The sequence below is a fragment of the Perognathus longimembris genome, chromosome 8 (assembly GCF_023159225.1).
Source record: "Perognathus longimembris pacificus isolate PPM17 chromosome 8, ASM2315922v1, whole genome shotgun sequence".
NCBI classification, from domain to species: domain Eukaryota; kingdom Metazoa; phylum Chordata; class Mammalia; order Rodentia; family Heteromyidae; genus Perognathus; species Perognathus longimembris.
The window spans coordinates 48,503,744-48,522,653 of NC_063168.1; the positions used below are offsets into that span (position 1 = coordinate 48,503,744).

At 36.1% G+C, this 18,910-nt stretch overlaps 1 protein-coding gene across 2 annotated transcripts in view; it reads left to right on the plus strand.

Annotated features, from left to right (window-relative positions):
- Lrpprc (leucine rich pentatricopeptide repeat containing) overlaps positions 1-18,910 on the plus strand; it is a 93,888-nt gene that overhangs the window by 57,464 nt on the left and 17,514 nt on the right. For both annotated transcript variants that reach the window (XM_048353017.1, XM_048353018.1), the window contains exons 26-30: positions 5,830-5,898; positions 7,291-7,381; positions 12,931-13,073; positions 13,195-13,312; positions 17,312-17,438. In XM_048353017.1, the coding sequence (XP_048208974.1) occupies positions 5,830-5,898; positions 7,291-7,381; positions 12,931-13,073; positions 13,195-13,312; positions 17,312-17,438 (548 nt within the window). The remainder of the gene's footprint in view (positions 1-5,829; positions 5,899-7,290; positions 7,382-12,930; positions 13,074-13,194; positions 13,313-17,311; positions 17,439-18,910) is intronic.

Below are 18,910 nucleotides of genomic sequence, written 5' to 3' on the forward strand. Positions count from 1 at the left end.
GTCCTTTTCTGAAAATGTATGATAGTTAGGACACAAAGGTAGTGTATGGCTGTATTTGTCTATGGATGACTCCTTATGATTTCCTAGGCACTCATCCTAGACTATCATTACCATTTCACTTGATGTTTTCAAAGAAAACTCTAGTATGGGAAAAGAAGAATGAACTATATTCAGAGCTTTCTTCTGTCTTATGACTCATTCTGCCTACCAATCATCAGTGTCTCAGACAGTTGTTTCTATAGCTCAAGTAAGTAGTTCATTTATATTTTGTAGGAAATGGCATAAATTCTTCCATTGATAGTACACAGTGAATTTGAAAATGAGCGAAGCTGTCGGCCTGTTAGTTTGCCCTCTATATATACAGAATTAGTATTAGCAGGGCACTGATCAAAGTAGAAATGAAACTCAGGTTTTCAGATAATAGTAATAAGCAGGACACAATAGAAAAAGCCAAAGGCACAAAAATTAGTTCCCCTTGCCATCTAGTTGCTTGTGTGATAAATGGACAAGTTACTAAATCTTTCTAAGCTTCTTCATTTATAAAAGGGAATGTAATATCTATCTTTAAGATTCAATCACGTAATGTATGTAAAGCAGCTTGCATTTTCGCTAGATTATGGTAAGTGATCAATAACATCAATTCTCTTTGCTTCTTAAGGATAGAAATAGTGTCTTTATGCCACATAATATTTATTAAGATGCTTAGCATTAAAGGCCATACTTGTCACAGGTAGGAAGAAAAGACTGGCTCTTAATTACTTTAGAGCTTTGTTAGTGTGGGTCATTTATGAATAACTGCTGATGAAAGGATTTTCAGAGTAGATGAGGATAAAATTGCTTGGAGTATAAAGAATAGTTTCATAGAACTGCTAATGTACTCAAGGACAGGATGGCAAGGGATGTCATGTATGAGAATGGACTAAAAGACCTTTTCACATTGCTTATTTTGTTTTTTAATGTTAGAGGGCAAACTGGTGTTTGAGCTTGGTTTTTTGCCATTCATATTCAATATTTCAAGTTTTCTAAGGATTATTAGAAATCTATAAAGTAATAGAAATTAATGAACGTGATGTAAGATCCTATTTGAGCAACATGTTGTGTGTATAATCTTTTTTTTGGCCAGTCCTGGGCCTTAGACTCAGGGCCTGAGCACTGTCCCTGGCTTCTTTTTGCTCAAGGCTGGCACTCTACTACTTGAGCCACAGCACCACCTCTAGACTTTTCTATATGTGTGGTGCTGAGGAATCGAATCTAAGGCTTCATGTATAAGAGGCGAGCACTTTACCACTAGGCCACGTTCCCAGCCCAATGTGTGTATAATTTTTAAGTAGTTATACAAAGGAGTTGCTACTTCACAAAGCAGTTCATGAATACAATATATCTTGATCAATATCACCTCTTTTAACATTTCTACCCATTCCTCCCCTACCCACCCTTCCCTCGCTCTTCTTAATTTTGTAGGATATACATTGGATTTTTTACTCTATTCTCCCCACTCCAGCTTTATCTGTGATTAATTGGAGACAAGAGTCTCTTGGACTTTACTGCCCAGGCTAGCTTTGAACAAACCATGATCTCAGCCCTCCTGAATAACTAGGATAATAATTGGCATGAGCCACTGACGCCAGTGGAAGTGGAGCTGTGGCATAATGGTAGAGCGCTAACCTGGAGCAAAAGGAGCTCAAGGACAGCATCCAGGCCCATAGTTTGAGTTCCAGAACTTGGGGTGGGGGGGGGGAGCAGTATTATTTTATCAGTGGGTAGATTCACAACTCTTACATTTCCAAAGCTTCATTGTGATGAGGTACTGCGAGAAATAAAGCAGTCATAACAATGCAAATTTCATGAAGAGATACAAGCAACACTATGTAAATAGATTGTAATGTTTTAGGTTTTGTTTTTGCTTTTTGCGCCAGTCCTGGGGCCTGAACTCAGGGCCTGAGCACTGTCCCTGGCTTCATTTTGCTCAAGGCTAGCACTCTACCACTTGAGCCACAGTGCCACTTCTGGCTTTTTCTGTGTATGTGGTACTGAGGAATCGAACCCAGGGCTTCATGTATGCGAGGCAAGCATTCTACCACTAAGCCACATTCCCAGCCCCTGATGTTTTGCTTTTTAAATGAACTAGTTTTATCTAAATTATATACATATCATGCACATTATATATAAATGTATTATAATATATTTAACATAGGCATTACACAGATTAATTATAGGAGGGTAATTCCTTTGGCTAAAGTTACCACTTGCAGATCAACTAAATTAAGTGTGTGTGTGTGCGTGCGTGTGTGTGCATGTGCACATTGTTCCTTAGCCTTTTTACTCAAGGGTTAGGGCTGTACCACTTGAGCCACAGATCCTCTTTTGGCTCTTTGGTGAATAATTGGAGATAAAAGTCTCACAGACTTTCCTGCCCCAGACTGCCTTCAAACTTTGATCATCAGATCTCAACCGCTGGAGTAGCAAGGACTATGAGCATGAGCCACCAGTGCCCTTAACAGTATTTTGATAGTTGATTGTGTGTAAGGGTATGAAATACTAAATAATATAAAAGTTTTTATAAAAGGAAATATGTCATTTAATTTTACCCTCTGCTTTGGGAGTTCAGTAACCACTGAAGACCTGACATAGGCCACCAGCTACACAGTTCTGTGTAATTGCAGAGTTGAGCAAGATTCTGCCTTCATCTTAACTTAATCTACCCTCTTCCCCTGGGGCTTAAATCCACATTACCAGCTATATGCTATAACTAACAGAGCTAACTTATGTTCTTGTACATGATTTTCATGTCCTCTTCATATAAGCCTCAAAACTGCTTTGAGAAGTAATTGGAAGGAAATTTGTTTGGAATGTGAAGTCTTTCCCACTCTCCATGGCTTTTCATATAAGACTAGAAATTTGAATGCTAATAATCTCTCCATCTGTGTTCCTCTTCCCTTTGTTCTTTACTAGATCAAATTCAAGGTATTCATCCCATGTGTCTTCCTTACTAGAGCCATTCTGGGTCCACTCTACACAGTGGATTTTTAAGAGCTAGTTTTCTCCTCTGACTTTGGGTGAAAGTTTTAATGTATCATTCATACAAACTCATACCCCTTCTCTCTTAGAATTAATTTTTGTAATGTCTCTTATAATGCCTGGTTAAATGGGTCATCTCTTTATGCTAGATTGTTACTGTACTTGCTCAGCCGTATTTCCTCTCTGTTGGAGATATCTCTGAAGATTTTAGAGGAAAGGACAAGTGTTAAATGGCTTGATAAATATGATGATACTCATTTCCCTCCCTTGCTGTATGCTAGCTGTAGGGATAAATCAATGAAGTGGGTTCTTATTTTTGTTTCTCTCTTGTTGGAAACCCTGAGTTATGGTTTTTCTTTCTACTACACTAGCTAAAGAAACTGAGGCTAGGTGGGGACATTGTGATGGTGTTAGCCATTTAGAAGAATAAAGGCAAATAGGTAAAAAATTCTGTTTTGGTTAAATTTAAGTTGATCTTCTTTGAAATAGATGTAAAATCTTAATTTACTTTTACTTTAGATGCAATAATTATTTGAGGTATATTTTACTAGCATACATAGAAATTTATTATGGTACTTTCAGATTTATGTCATGAAATGAGAGTAATGATGATTATTTTACTTTGGTTTACTTTTCATTGCCTTCAAAAAGGAAGCCCAATACTATATTGTTACTGCAGAAAGTTGTATTTTGAAGTACGGTAATGCAGATAGAAATAGACATGTCAGGGGCTGGGGATATGGCCTAGTGGCAAGAGTGCTTGCCTTGTATACATGAGGCCCTGGGTTCAATTCCCCAGCACCACATATACAGAAAGAAAATGGCCAGAAGTGGCACTGTGGCTCAAGTGGCAGAGTGCTAGCCTTGAGCAAAAAGAAGCCAGGGACAGTGCTCAGGCCCTGAGTCCAAGGCCCAGGACTGGCAAAAAAAAAAACAAAAAAACAGACATGTCAGGTTTTTTTGTTTGTTTTTAAAAATAATATTTAGCCTTACTGCCTATTAAATAAGCTCTAGAGGTAAATTCATTGTTTTAATTAACATTAGCTCATTTTGATGTTAGATTTATCATTCCAATTAGAATTCTGTTCTTCGAGTTTTCATTACGTTTTCTATTTCTGCTTTCAACTTGCAGTGTTTAAAATTCAATAAGATGTTAAGAGATAGGCAGAAATGTTTACTATTACAACAGCCTAGGGGATTTAGTTAATCTGACCTAGATGTTCTTTTGATGATTGAGATTTATATGTGAAAGCACTTCTCAATTTCAAAATGAAACACTGGAAGATTCACTGTCTAAGTCAGCATCCTTTCTATAAATTTCAATTCAGTATTGTCCTGCAGTGACCCACAGATTAATCAGCCACAAACAGGAAGAATTTGCCATGAAAGTTTTGCTAGTTAGATCTTTGGCTTTTGAATCAACAATAATATTGAAAGTTGTAGCATTTGCATCTTGCCCTGTCTTAAAGAGGATTATTTGCTAGTTTTCATGAGTTCTTAGTATACATATTGATGTTAGTTTCATTTTTGGTGTAATGCATGTGAAATGAAACAGATGCAAGGCAATCGCTGAATAGAAATTGTATCAGAAGGTATATTTAAAAATACATTTTAGTGGTTGACTTATTCAACATTTCTTCCATCTCAGTATATGCATAATTTGCACAGTTAGAATATTTATACAACTTAAATTGTACTAATTTTTCTGTTTGCTCAGTTATTAATTTAATGTACCGTATTGGTGTTGTTTGTTTTTTAATTAGGAGTAATGGGAAACCAAGCATAGTGGTATATGTCTTTAGTCTCAACGGTGAGGCTGATATAGGAGAATCACTTGAACCTCAGGAGTTTAGGCCAATCTGGATAACATAGTGGTATCCTACCTCTAAAGTTAATAATAATAATAATAGTAACTAACAAGTAAGTCAGATTCTGGGAATACTTGGGTTCATCAACACAGACAAATGGAAAAAGCAGGAAAGGTACCTCCTGTCAGCTGGAACACAGCCAGTGCTGATGAGTATGTGGTTATCTTATCATAATGCTGTGATTGAAATGTAGTGTTTAGTGGTGAAACCCTCTTACAGATGATGTAAAAACCTGTTAGAAGGACAAATCCTCAGAATTAATGTTGAAATGGTTTGTCTATTATTCCAGTATTCAATATTGTGAAATGAGTACTTGAAATCAGAGTCATTGACTAAACCTTAGTAATTTCAAATTGAGGGAAATAACATGTCTCAGTTATTAAAGTAAGCATGCAAACTAATTTTAGGTAATTGAATTTACTCTTAAAGCGTTTGGTTTTAGATAGTGGGCAGATTATCTGGCAGTTGTTAGAGTACTTTTGTCACTGTAAATTTTCCTCATAATGTAACAATTGTTAATGATTCTATAAAATGTAAATAGTGTTTATGTTTTGGGATTTCTGAAGTAGGGGAGAGGGAGCATACACAAGAGGATGCATATACAATTGTGTTGACTCTGACATTTGGAATTGGTTTTAGTTCATCAGTTCTTTTGAACTGAAGAAAATGTAACCATTTTATTCATTAAAATTTATGGAATGATTATTGACTTGCAAAGCAGCATCTTGAGAAATATTAATCTTCTAGACATAGGTTAAGTATGGGTTCTATTTATGCTCTATTCTAATCTTAATTAAAGGTCTTGGTAACTGGGAGATTAAGTTGCATACTTCTTTAAGATATATATTTGGCTACAAATCTATCAGAAGGAAAACTGCCTTTAAGGAAGAATAAATGTTTTCTAAAACTTTACTTCTGTTCTGTATGAATATTTTATTCACAGACTCCAGGCATTAGAGCTCGACCTACAAGACTTCAGTGGTTTTGTGAGAGATGTATTACCAGCAATCAGGTTTGTTTTTACTTTTCATGTCTTAATCATGTAAAACTGAGTAGAAAGCATGTCCTATGTGTCATATGATGACTTTTAGATTTCAGAAGATTAAAGTCCATAGAAGCATATTATCTTGGTTGTTCTTCAAATGAGCATGTTTATTTCTTGGTCTTATAGTGTTCTAGATATCCTTAAAAAAAATACTAACCTGGGTCATGGTGATTTTAATTTGCTTTCTCCTAGCTAGTTGAGCAAGCTGACTTTGTTTGTTTGGCAGTTGAAACCTGATTCAGTCCTTGACTGCTGGTTGAGATGCACAGTAGAGTCCAATGAAATCCCTGCCTTTCCTCCCCCACCCCAGCACAGGTGTCTGTTCACAGTATGCCAAGGAAAAGTGAAAGAAAGGAAGGATTCAGTGTTTAGGTGGAGGATTGTTTTTAATGTAAGTTTTAGACACTGAGTTCTCCCTGCCCTGTTCTCTGTCACAGAAATCTTCAAATTTTCCAAAGAGCTCCTTTGTAGAGATTCCTTCAGTTTGGTTTCATGGCATATTCTTTTTATTTTGGGGGCTGGGGCTTGACTCAAGGTCGGTGTGCTGGCTCTCAGTTTTGTTGCTCAAGGCCAGTGCTCTACTACTTGAACCACAGCTCCACTTCTGGCTTTTTGGTTGTAAATTAGAGATAAGAATCTCAGGCTTTCCTGCCCAGACTAGCTTTGAACCTCAGTCCTCAGATCTCAGCCTCCTGAATAGCTAGGATTACAGGTGTGAACCACTGACATGTGGCCATTTTAGCCATTTTTAAGACACAGTTGAGTAGCAAGTACATTTGTACTGTTGTTTAAATAATTAATTAATTTCCACCACTAGGACTTGAACCTTGTATTTGCTAAGTAGTGCTTTATTACTGAGCTACACCTTCAGGCTTTTTTGTGTTTGAGTATCTTAGAAATAGGGTCTTATTTTCTGCTGGGTATATATCTGGACACAGATCCACCTATTTTACCCTTCCCATCATTGTAGATATGTTGATAGATGGATGTACCTCACTCAGCTTCTTCTATTGACATAGTATCTTGATGACTTTTCCACTCAGCCTGGCTCAGAACCACAGTCCTTCTGATCCCAGCCTCATACAAAATCAGGATGATGGGCATATGCCACTGTATCCATTTATGGGTTAAGAACGGGGTCTCATGGACATTTTTCCCTAGGCTGCCCTCAAATTGTAATTTTCCCATTCAACCTTCTGAGAAGGTAGGATTGCAGGTTTGAGCCTGCAATCACCTGGCTTTAGCCCTTTCTTTTTTTTTTTGAAATCAAGTTAAAGCCCTATGAGTAAACAATTACTTGAAGGATTTTCCAACTGTTTCTTGTCAACAGTGTAAATCTATCTGTTAATCTTATTTAAGGTTGAAACTCTAGAAAAATTAGTGGATCTTACACAGAAGTTATTTGAATGTGACAGAGACCAGATGTACTACAGTCTGCTGAAACTGTACAGTAAGTGATTTGACTTTTTCTCATGTTTATTCATTTAGTCTACTGAAGGCAGGAAGGGAGGATCAGGCTTTGAGGAACTTCCAAGGTATTATCAAATGTGGACTCTTCAGCAAACCAAAGTGGGGGACTAGATTGACCTCAATCACAGAATGCTGTATTATGTCACTAGGCACTGACATTCTTACTGTAGTAATGGTAAAGTAAGAAAATATTTATGCTTGTTGTTTCTGTTTCTGGGCTCCTGGAGCCTAAAACTGTAAGTTCCACATTGTAAAACTTGTAAATTCCACATATTGTTAAAGACCTGCTAGGGTCATCCATGCCTCACTGGCCTTTGACCCCTGATTGGTCCAGCCTCCTATCTGAAGATTAGATGATGCAAGGACAAAAAGTCTTTTTTCAATTGAAGTGTCCTAACAATCAAAAAGATACCAGTAAACATGTGATGTAACTAACTATGGTACTCTTTAGGAGTGGGGTATAGCATGAGTCTAGTCTGTTTATAAACTGCTTTCTCTTTTTCTCTCCTGTTTCCACCTGGTACATGAAATTTATTGGAGGCTCTTGATTTGAGCTAAGCACCTTCTGCACCAGGACCAATAGACCAAATCAAAATGTTATTTACCTGGTCTTCTAAGAAATTCGGAGAATGATAATAACCAAAATCCTAATCATGCCAATTTTATCCTGCATAATGAAGAAGTCTTAATCTGTTTGAACTTTTATAAGGAAGGTATCTTTGAAATGATCACTCTGCTGTTTTGTTCTTTTCTTTAGAAAATAACCCCTTTCTACCTCTGAATAGCTAATTGGACCATTTATTCCGGGGCTTTTTTTTTTTTTTTTTTTTTTTTTTTTTGTGCCAATCCTGGAGCCTGAACTCAGGGTCTGGGCACTGTCCTGAGCTGCTTTTAAGGCTAGCTTTCTACCACTTGAGCCACAGCACCACTTCTGGCTTTTTCTAGGTATGTGGTACTGAGGCATCAAACCCAGGGGTTCATGCATGCTAGGCAAGCACTCTACCACTAAGCCACATTCCCAGCCCCACTCATTCTGTTTGATACAGTGAAGTGTTACTTGATTCTATTCTAGTAAGTAAAAGCCAATTCAGATCTTTAAGTTAAAAAAGAAAAGAAACTCCTTTCATCAGAACCACAGCATTTCTTTCTTTTCTTTTTTTTTTTTTTTTTTTTTTGGTCAATTGTGGGGCTTGAACTCGGTCTGAACATTGTCCCTGAGCACTTCAGCTCAAGGCTAGTGCTCTGCCACTTGAGCTGCATAGTGCCACTTCTGGTTTTCTGGTGGTTAATTGGAGATAAGAGTCTCATGGACTTTCCTACCTGTACTGGCTTTGAACCAAAATCCTCAGATCTCAGCCTCCTGAGCTAGAATTACAGGTATTAGCCACTGGCACCCAGCAGAATCATGGCATTTACTAGAACTTCTTGAAGTGAGACTATTCTTTATCCTCTTCTTGTGTAAATCCGGAAGTAAATTTATTAGTCATCACTTCTTTAAATAGGTTGCTATCAGCACATTCGCTTATCGATCATTTTGTAGAACTATGCATATTTATATACACTCATTCCTGAACAATTTCTCTAATATATTTTTATTTCTATTTTAGAAACTTTTTTATCCATTTAATCACCTACAAATAACCAATACCCTGAATCCCTATTTACTAAAAGCTTGTGAGTAGATTTTAGGTTTTCATATTATAAAGAACTATGTTATTTATTTATATCAAAAACAATTTTTTTTCTTTTTTTTTTGGCCAGTCCTGGGGCTTGGACTCAGGGCCTGAGCACTGTCCCTGGCTTCTTTTTTGCTCAAGGCTAGCACTCTGCCACTTGAGCCACAGCGCCACTTCTGGCCGTTTTCTGTATATGTGGTGCTGGGGAATTGAACCCAGGGCCTCATGTATATGAGGCAAGCACTCTTGCCACTAGGCCATATCCCCAGCCCCTATCAAAATCTTCTTTCATACCTGTTTCTCTATTTGTTTCATAGTATGTGTATTAGGATAAAGAGTGACCATCCTGAAAATATACAAGTAGCTCAGTATTATTAGAGCACACTTGTCTAGCAAGGGAAAGGCCCTGAGTTCAAAACCCAATACCTTTCATTGTGACAGTTTTACAAAACTACTAGGACCTACAGCTTAATGTTAATGAAATAACTCACCTACATAATGACTATCCTATTACATCCAAATAACAGTATTTTGATCTTATAAAACTTTTTACTATGGTCTAAGCATTTCAGTGTTTTCTTTATATGTATACAAATTAAAAGTTTGTTTATTCTTTGTATCAAAAATAATGACTCACATTTGTTATTTTAAATTGTTTTAATCATTAATATTTTTGGTATTCAACGGATCCTATCCTTGTCCAATTCTGTGTCATCTGACATAGTCCTTTAGTCTTTGATGGTAACTTGTTTTCAGACAGTCCAGGCTTATAATGCATAATTGCAGTCCTAGACCTGGAACTCTTATTTCACAGGGGAGTAATATTTAGAGTACTATAACGGATGATTGACAAATGGGGAATTTGGAAATAGCTACGTTCTATTAGTAATATGTAACAACTGTCAGCCTTACAATTGTAACCCTGGACTAGAAATTTTGAGATCTTAGTTTAATGTCACAGAGAAAAAGCATGAAATACTGGCTCTTGCATCTTTGTCTAGTCCACCAGTGTACCCCCCAGGGTTAAGTGTGTTCTTACAAAGTAGTGTCAGAATCATTGGTTGTATATATAGCTTAGTGTTCTCAGAGGTCATTTAGAACAATTCATCTTCTTCTTTAAAAGGAACAATATGATCCAGGAAAGCAATGTGCTTATAGAGGCATGATGTCTATTCCTTGGTCTCAGCCCAGGTTTGTGGTTTCAGTTTTTTAATAATAAACACAATCATTGTGTTCTCAGTAAACGGATATTGAGGCCACAGAGGTTATTATAGAAGAAAGGCAGAGTTTTTCTGCACCTTTGTAAGATTTTACACACGAGACTCACTGGATTATTACCTCAATTTTTTGTTTTATATTTTGTAATCCAGATACATCCCCAGTCAATATGTTTCATGTCATGTTAGACTGACTCTCATCTGCATTTTGAAATACTTTCCTTTTATATTTTTACGTGTTGCTAGTTCATTTTAGTAGGCATTTTTTAATGTCTTTGTTCTCCCAAAGTATAAACTTTTTATATAATTCTGTGGTTTTTGAAATTAAAATTGTTATTAAACAGAAGGATTATTATAGTACATAAGTCAGACAATAAGTACATATCCTTTTGGCCAATGTGACCCCTTCCCTCACTCTCTCCCAGTTTTTGTTGCTGTTTTGTTTTGTTTTTTTGCTGATCAAGCTGCTTGAAAACAATTTATTGCTTTTCCTTCCAAAGCTTTGTGAGTTTACAAAAAGTGGATCACAGTTACAGACTGCTTAATTCATACTAAGAATGTGAAAGGTGAGGCCTTATCCTGCCTCACCACCTGCAGTGCTGGGCACTGTTTAGTACCAGCTTCCCAACATAGCGTTACCGCCTTCAGAATATTTTTATGCTTTACTCATTTGTTTTTTTTTTTTTTTGCCAGTCCTGGGCCTTGAACTCGGGGCCTGAGCACTGTTCCTGGCTTCCTTTTTGCTCAAGGCTAGCACTCTGCCACTTGAGCCACAGTGCCACTTCTGGCCATTTTCTATATATGTGGTGCTGGGGAATCGAACCCAGGGCTTCATGTATGTGAGGCAAGCACTCTTGCCACTAGGCCATATTCCCAGCCCTCCCCCCTCTCTCCCAGTTTTTCCCTCCAATCCCACCCACAAGTTGTATAGTTCAACATGCTGTCCAGTGAGTACCAGTGCTGCCCTTGTTTACCCTTTGTCCTTCCATTTCATTTTTGTCTCTCGTTTTTTTAAGAGAAGAAAATTGTCTTCCCAGAACCGTGCAGTTTGAAGGCACAGGGTTGTAAATCATTCACCCACCTTTTCTTCATTGTTTGGAATAGTTTCACTAGCTTAACAATTAATACCTGTCCAAGCACCTGCACCAGTGTGGTTACCCACTCTGGAAACCTCCCTTGATTTTCCACACGTACCCTTCAGTAGCCAGCAAGAAGACTCCACTTTGGGTCCTTTTACAGAAGTAAGATTCTTGGACTATAAGTTTTTTTTAAATAAGTTTTATACTGTTACATACTTGAAATACTTGAAATTTTTGTTAAATGAGAACATTTTAATAAATAAAAAGCAGTTACCTAATGAGTGTAAATGTAAGGTTTTGGTCAGATGGACTTTATTATCAAAATATGTATAAACTCACTCTGAACTTGGGTTCATTTCTAGTATTTGGGCCCCTTTTTGATATGTTATATGTGAAAATGCATATTGTAATCTCTATGAGCTAGGGAAATTTTTTACTTCATTTGCTTATATCCAATTGTAAGCTTCACTTTGTTGAATGTCCTACTTCTAGAAGCCATTAGCTTAAAAAAAAAAAACCCTAGGGTTTTGTTTGGTTTTGTGGGAAACATCTAGGAAAATTCCATTTGTTTCAGTCTTTTAATATTTTTTTCCTGTGGCTGGGGATATACATGAGGCCCTGGGTTCAATTTCCCAGCACCACTTGTACAGAAAATGGCCAGAAGTGGCCCTGTGGCTCAAGTGGTAGAGTGCTAGCCTTGAGCAAAAAGAAGCCAGGGACAGTGCTCAGGCCCTGAGTCCAAGCCCCAGGACTGGCCAAAAAGAAAAGAAAAAGAAACTAGTATTTTTTCCCCACATAATGGTGAACAAATGTATTTGTGTTTTCTGTAATGTTTATTCAAAAACATCCCCTTCCCTACCAAGAGTAAGACCCTGTAAAATTGAAATATTCCTTCTAGAGTTTTCAAGTATGAAAAAACTTGCCTTTTTTCTTCCCTATGTATATGTGTACATATGTATATATAGTTATAATTATATAGTTACATATTCATGTAAATTTTGTACTTATTGAAAAAGAATTCTCAAGGTAAGAAATCTTAAAACAATGTAATCTATCACATAGTCAAGAGATAACTTAGGCAACAGAACAAATAACAGACAATTTATCTGCTGAACAAAATGAAGAGTTTTGGGGGAGAAAAACCATAAAATATAGCACCTTCAGTCATTTAAGACCCACAGCTATATACTCAGCAGCACATCTGTATTAATCATTCAAACATAAAGAGGATAGTTGAATTATCTTTGCTTCTGGTTTTGATTTTGACATTTGGAAATTTCTGAGTTATTTAAAAAATGAATTTTTGCTATTACTGTGTTTTAACAAAGTTTTTATGACTTGTAAATGACTAGTAACCCCCAACCCCCCCCCCCCCAAAGTCTAGAAAGGTATGCAGAAAAACATGTCACGATGGTATGGCAATCACTTTCGGCCCCTCTCCCTAAAGTCGGCATCTGGGATAGTGCTTCCTTCAACATTAAATGTGAAAACATTACACATAATTTCCTAATCATTTTTTAGTATCTTCATTAATTTCTACTTAATTAAATTCTATAGAAAAAAATGGTGACTGGGAAAGAGCTGATGCTGTCTGGAATAAAATGCAAGAAGAAAATGTTGTTCCTCGCGAAAAGACATTAAGATTGCTGGCAGAAATCCTTAAAAACAGTAATCAGGATGTTCCATTTGATGTTCCCGAGGTAACTCATTTTTTGCATAAGTGTACCTGGTGTTGTCTTAGGTTCTACATCACCCCACATTTATGCTGTTAAGATCATGTATTTGTCAGTTTTTGTTTAATTGAATAATTTTGTTTTAAAGTTGTGGTATGAAGATGACAAACAAAAACAAAACCTGAGTTCTTCACCACCACCATCACCTTTTGCAGCTAGTACTGAGAAAGATGTGTTGAAGGCCTGTCGAACCAAGAGAAACAAAGGTAAACATGCCCACAGTGTCTTGTTTCTACTGGCAACATTGATCTAAGCCCAGGAAGTTATAGAAGTTCTATAATAAGATATATGAAGGTTAAATTATATCTTTCTGTATATTCATACTTTAAAGAAAGCATCTTATCACATTTAAAGATTACCTGAGTGTTTGGTAATATTAAGGAATCATTCCTATTTTTACCATCACATTTTGCTATTATAATAATGGTATTATAATTTATAAAATAATGTCCTTAAGTTTTGAGAACTATGAATCATTCAGGGATAGAGAAATGTGAAGATTTTATGTAATTTGTTTTTAAACTCATAAAGAACAAAGGAGGCTGGGTCCCTGTGGTTCATACATATAATCCTAGCTACTCAGGAGTCTGAGATCTGAGGGTCAAGATTCGAAGCCAGCACAGGAAGAAAAGTCCTATGAGACTCTTATCTCTAATTAACCACCAGAAAACCAGAAGTGGCACTGTAGTTTAAAGTGGTAGAGCACCAGCCTTGAACACAAAAGATCAAGGACAGTGCCCAGGCCCGAAGTTCAAGCCCCAGGACCAGCAAAAAAGAACAAAGGACATAAGGGTATGGCAGCATATGCCTTCCATCCCAGCTGTGAGGGAGGCTGAGATTAGAGGATCATGATTCCAACCTAACCCCGAAGGAAAAAGTTCATGAAAGTCTTATATCAAAATAGGGCATGAACTGTCACATTAGTGTATGTCAGAGTGGCCAAGATAATCGCAAAGTTGGAGTTCTTTTGCTTTCTCTAGTTTTCCTGTAGAAATATCTACCTCTGTCATAAGTTTTTATGACCATCTTTAGTCCTCTGACACGAGTTGGCAAAATTCCGCAAGCAATATCTTCTTCTTGTTAACTTCCTCCCTTAGAAGTAGTGATATTTGGGCTTTGAGATACAGTAGAAAAAAAATCAACTTAGGAATTTATATAATTTTATTAATTTTCTGACTTAACTAAGGATTTTGTGATGACAAAATGTGTAAAATAAGAAAAAGCTAAAACTATGCATATTTTAGTCTGTACATCCTTAAGTTTTATTCTTTGTCAGCCAAATGTAAAATTATGGTCAAAACTATGAAAATTAAAAAAAAAATAAAAACTATGAAAATATTCTGGTGAACTTTTAAAAAATCCTTCATTTACTTTTTTTTTGCTAGTCCTGGGGCTTGAACTCAGGGCCTGAGCACTGTCCCTGGCTTCTTTTTGCTCAGGGCTAACACTCTACCACTTGAACCACAGGGCCACCTCTGGCTTTTTCTGTTTATGTAGTTCTGAAGAATTGAACCCACAGCTTTATGCATGCAAGGCAAGCAATCCACCATTAAGCCACACTCCCAGCCCTTTTTTGTGTGCCTCAGAATTCTAATGCTTAACAAAATAGAGATGCTTTAAAAGTTGAATGCCTTGGCTGGAATATGGCCTAGTGGTAAAGTGCTCACCTTGTATACATGAAGCCCTGGGTTCGATTCCTCAGCGCCTCATATATAGAAAAAGCTAGAAATGGTGCTGTGGCTCAAGTGGTAGAGTGCTAGCCTTGAGCAAAAAGAAGCCAGGTACAGTGCTCAGGCCTGGCAAAAAAACAAAAAAATTGATTGCCTATATTCCCTAACAGCTTTTAAAGCTTATCATACCAAAAACAAATCTATTGCAAGTGGGCTTGGTACATTACAATGCTAGTTTAAAACATAAGAACAACTAATAGAGATAATAAACAGCCACCATATTTTAGCAAACAATATGATTTTCTAGATTTATTTTGTTGATGTTTAACTATTCATATGGTTGTATATTTACTGGTGTAGTTGTTAAGTAGTAAACAATAATGACATTACATCTTAACTTGTTGCATGTGGAAAGAAAGTGTAGGGGTAGGGATTTTTTTCATTGATAGTGCTTGCCTAGCATATACAAGCCATGGCTTTGATCCCCAGCACCACAAGGCAAGCAGAAACTCTTCCTATTAAAATAGAGAGAGATATAGGTATCTTGTAGATAAATATCTGTATATAGCTATATCTCTAGGTATGTATATATTAATATGTGTCCACATACATACACATTGTGTGCTGATTGACAGGTTCTTTTGCAGTCATGTTATTATAGAGTATTTTAAATTATTTAGTAAAGCTACGATCAATAAGTAGACTGATATTCAAACTTTAAGGAATAGCTTGATTTTCTCCCATTTCCCAAAGTAAATGTATATCAAATAGACTAGTTAGGTGTCTAATAGTGAGAAATTAATAGCTAATAATAGAATTTCTTACTGTGTTTTTATGTTCTGCTCTATACCAAAGCCCTGGAACATACAGATTTCTACAAACAAAAATCTGATACAGGGGTACTTGGTAATTTCATGACTAACAGGGATTGTTGTTGGAAGGCTTACTTAAAATCTGAATAACTAAAAAAAAATAAATAAAAATCTGAATAACTGTCAACGCCTTTGGCTCATGCCTATCATCCTAGCTACTCAGGAGGGTGGGATCCAGAGAATCATGGTTTGAGGCCACCCCTGGCAGCAAAGTTCACAAGACTCTACCTCCAAAATAATGAGAAAAAAGTAAGGGGCTACAGATTGACTCAAGGGGTAGAGATCTGTCCAAGCAAGAAGCCTCTAAAGTATGCCCTGGCTCTTGTCCTAGCAAAATAATAAGAATCTGACTAAATTGTACCATAGTTACTTTAGCTTACCTAAACTGTTCTCCTTATTACATATAAATATTGTCATACTTTATCACTTTATATTTGTTTTGTTGTTATAACAGTATTATTGATGTTGGTACTGAGGCTTGAACTCGGAGCTTAAGCAATTACCCTGAGATTTTTTTCTCAAGGCTACTGTTACCACTAACAGTTACTGTATTTCCTGCTGAGTCTGCTTTGAACCATGATCCTTACATCTCAGCCTCTTGAGTAGCTAAGATTACAGGTGTAAGCCACCAGCACTTGGCTTTAATTTGAAGGGATAAACTAGTTTTGGACCGTGCCATTCCAGGTTCATGTGAAAATAATGAATACTCCTCTAACATATTTACATATGCATAATCATTTGTGCCTGTTCAGGAACATCTTAAGTAGCACAGAATGTTCTTCTGAACATTAATGTCAGGTCCTTTCCTTGTTAAATATTCTACATTTCTCATGTTCATAGAAGGCTGTACATGATAGTTCACTTATGCTCTATCTCCATTGTGATGTGTTTATACACAGACAGGAGTGGATTGTAGTTTCAGTTGGCTGTTTATAGCCAAGCAATTTTATTTCAGAAAAGTAAGTGACTGAAAAGTGTAGTTACTTCTCTTTTGGTAACATCTTTTCATTCACTGACAGTTATTGTGAACAAGTGAAATAAAACTGTTAATCAGTCAAACAAATGTTGCCTAGTTTACTTGTTAGATACCTGTATATTTGAAAATTGTATGTTTTTGTATAAGTCCTGTCGTAGCCAAATAATTTGATCTCCTAATTTTAGAATTATAGGCTATATTCACTTTAATGCTATTGTGCTGAAATGTTAACCATTGTAACCACCCACTTATAGATTAAAGATAGCTTTAAAGTGAATCTTTTGCTCTCCTCAATCTAAATTATACCTTTGGCTTATTTGGACTTTAACACAAATTTGTAATGTATTTTTAAACTAGTGTCATCTTTTGATAAAATCAAAAGAGCTGTTTCTCATTTTTATTGGCACGAACATAATTTATCCACTTAAATATAAAAATTATTTTTAAAGAAATCCCAGGTACCATCTATTTTGATGAAGTGGTATTTTTCACAACTAGGACTTGTCTTTGTCTTTTAATATTAGAAGAGTGCTATCATCTGCTTGATTGGTCATTGTGGAGTTGTAACAGTGGGTGGATTTTTTTTTTTAATGCAGAAATGCAAGGGTTTAAAATGTTTGGATTTCTTTTTCATTTTTGCTATTTCAGAATATAGTATATCATTTTGTTTGCTTTTTTCTCTCATAGATGCATATAATATTTTCCTGAGAGCAAAAAAGCAAAATGCTGTATTTAGCAGTGAAACTTACAACACTCTTACAAGATTTCTGTTGTCGAAGGATAATTTTGCACAAGCAATGGAAGTGAAAGATTTGTAAGTAATAGTTCATTTGTTAAGACTGGCTACTATTGAGTTGCCTTTTTTTTTTTTCTATGTTGTTGTGGCAGTTGCTTGATTAGCCTCAGCTAGTAAAAATCAGATTTAAAATTAATTTTATGGATTTTTAGCCTTTAAAAATTTTGTTATTAGGCATATAACAATCAATATAATAGTATATTATATTCATCTTATATATGCAATTTTAGATAAGCATGTATAGGATTTAGATAAGCATGTATTCTAGTTTTAATAAAGCAGCTAGATCCATGTACCTTTTGTGATAGTAGCAGCTTGGCAAAAAAAGAAACCTTTTGAAGCTGGACACCAGTGGCTCATGCCTGTTATCCTAGCCAGTCACTCCAGAGGCTGAGAACTAAGGCTCAAAGGATCAAAACCAACCCAAGCAGAAAAGTCTGAGATTCCTTTCTCCAGTTAACCACCAAAAAGCTGGAAATGGAGCTGTGACTCAAGTTATAGAGTGCTAGCCTTCAGTGAAAAAGCTTAAGGGACAGTACCCAGTTTTTGTTTTTGCGAGTCCTGGGGCTTGAACTCAGGGCTTGGGCACTGTCCCTGAGCTTCTTTTGCTCAAGGCATCACTTCTGGCTTTTTCTGTTTATGTGGTACTGAGGAATCAAACCCAGGGTTTCATGCATGCTAGGCAAGCACTCTACCACCAAGTGACACTCCCAGCTCTGGATTCTTTATAACATGGTGGTTGTAGTATAAGTTATTTTGTCTCTTGGGCTAATACCCAAAGATTCAAAGTATTTGCTAGTCAAAACAAGTTTCTTATTGTCATTTTATTTATCTAGCTCTCTCTGATTTTTTGGAAACTTGAGTTATTAACAAAAAGAAAGAACATATATAGTCACTTTTTGATGGGTCAGCAGCTTTATTAGCAATGGGAAACAACCTTTTCTAATATACTGTGAATTCTAAGATAAATACTCTCAGCTAATTTTTGGCCTGATTTTTTTTTTTTGGCCATTTAACAAAGAAGTTTATGAATATAATGTATCTTGATTGGTGTTACCCCTCTGAAAAAAGTTTTAAGTCATGGTACTTTAAAAATATTAATATCTTTTTAAAAAGATTAATATCATGGACAGAGTCACTAGAAAATACTAGTTTTACTAAAGTTACTCATCTAGGTCATACTTACCATTAGGATTCTAGTTAGTATGTTTCTAAAAAGTCTATATACTTGAAATTAGTGACTTGGAAATTTTTACATTGAGCAATATCCTGATATATGTAACCACTGGAGTTAAGATTAAGAATTACTTTTTTAAAATTACTATTTCAGAAAATTGCTATTAAATTCTATTCCATAGTAATCGGATTTGGAAAGAGGTAGGAGAAATGAAGACTTATAATGAGAATTTTGGTATGTTTAAATGAGGAAGAAAGAAGAGGAAACTTAAAACCATTTAGTCCTGAAGGGTGGTCTCAAAAATCTCCAAAAA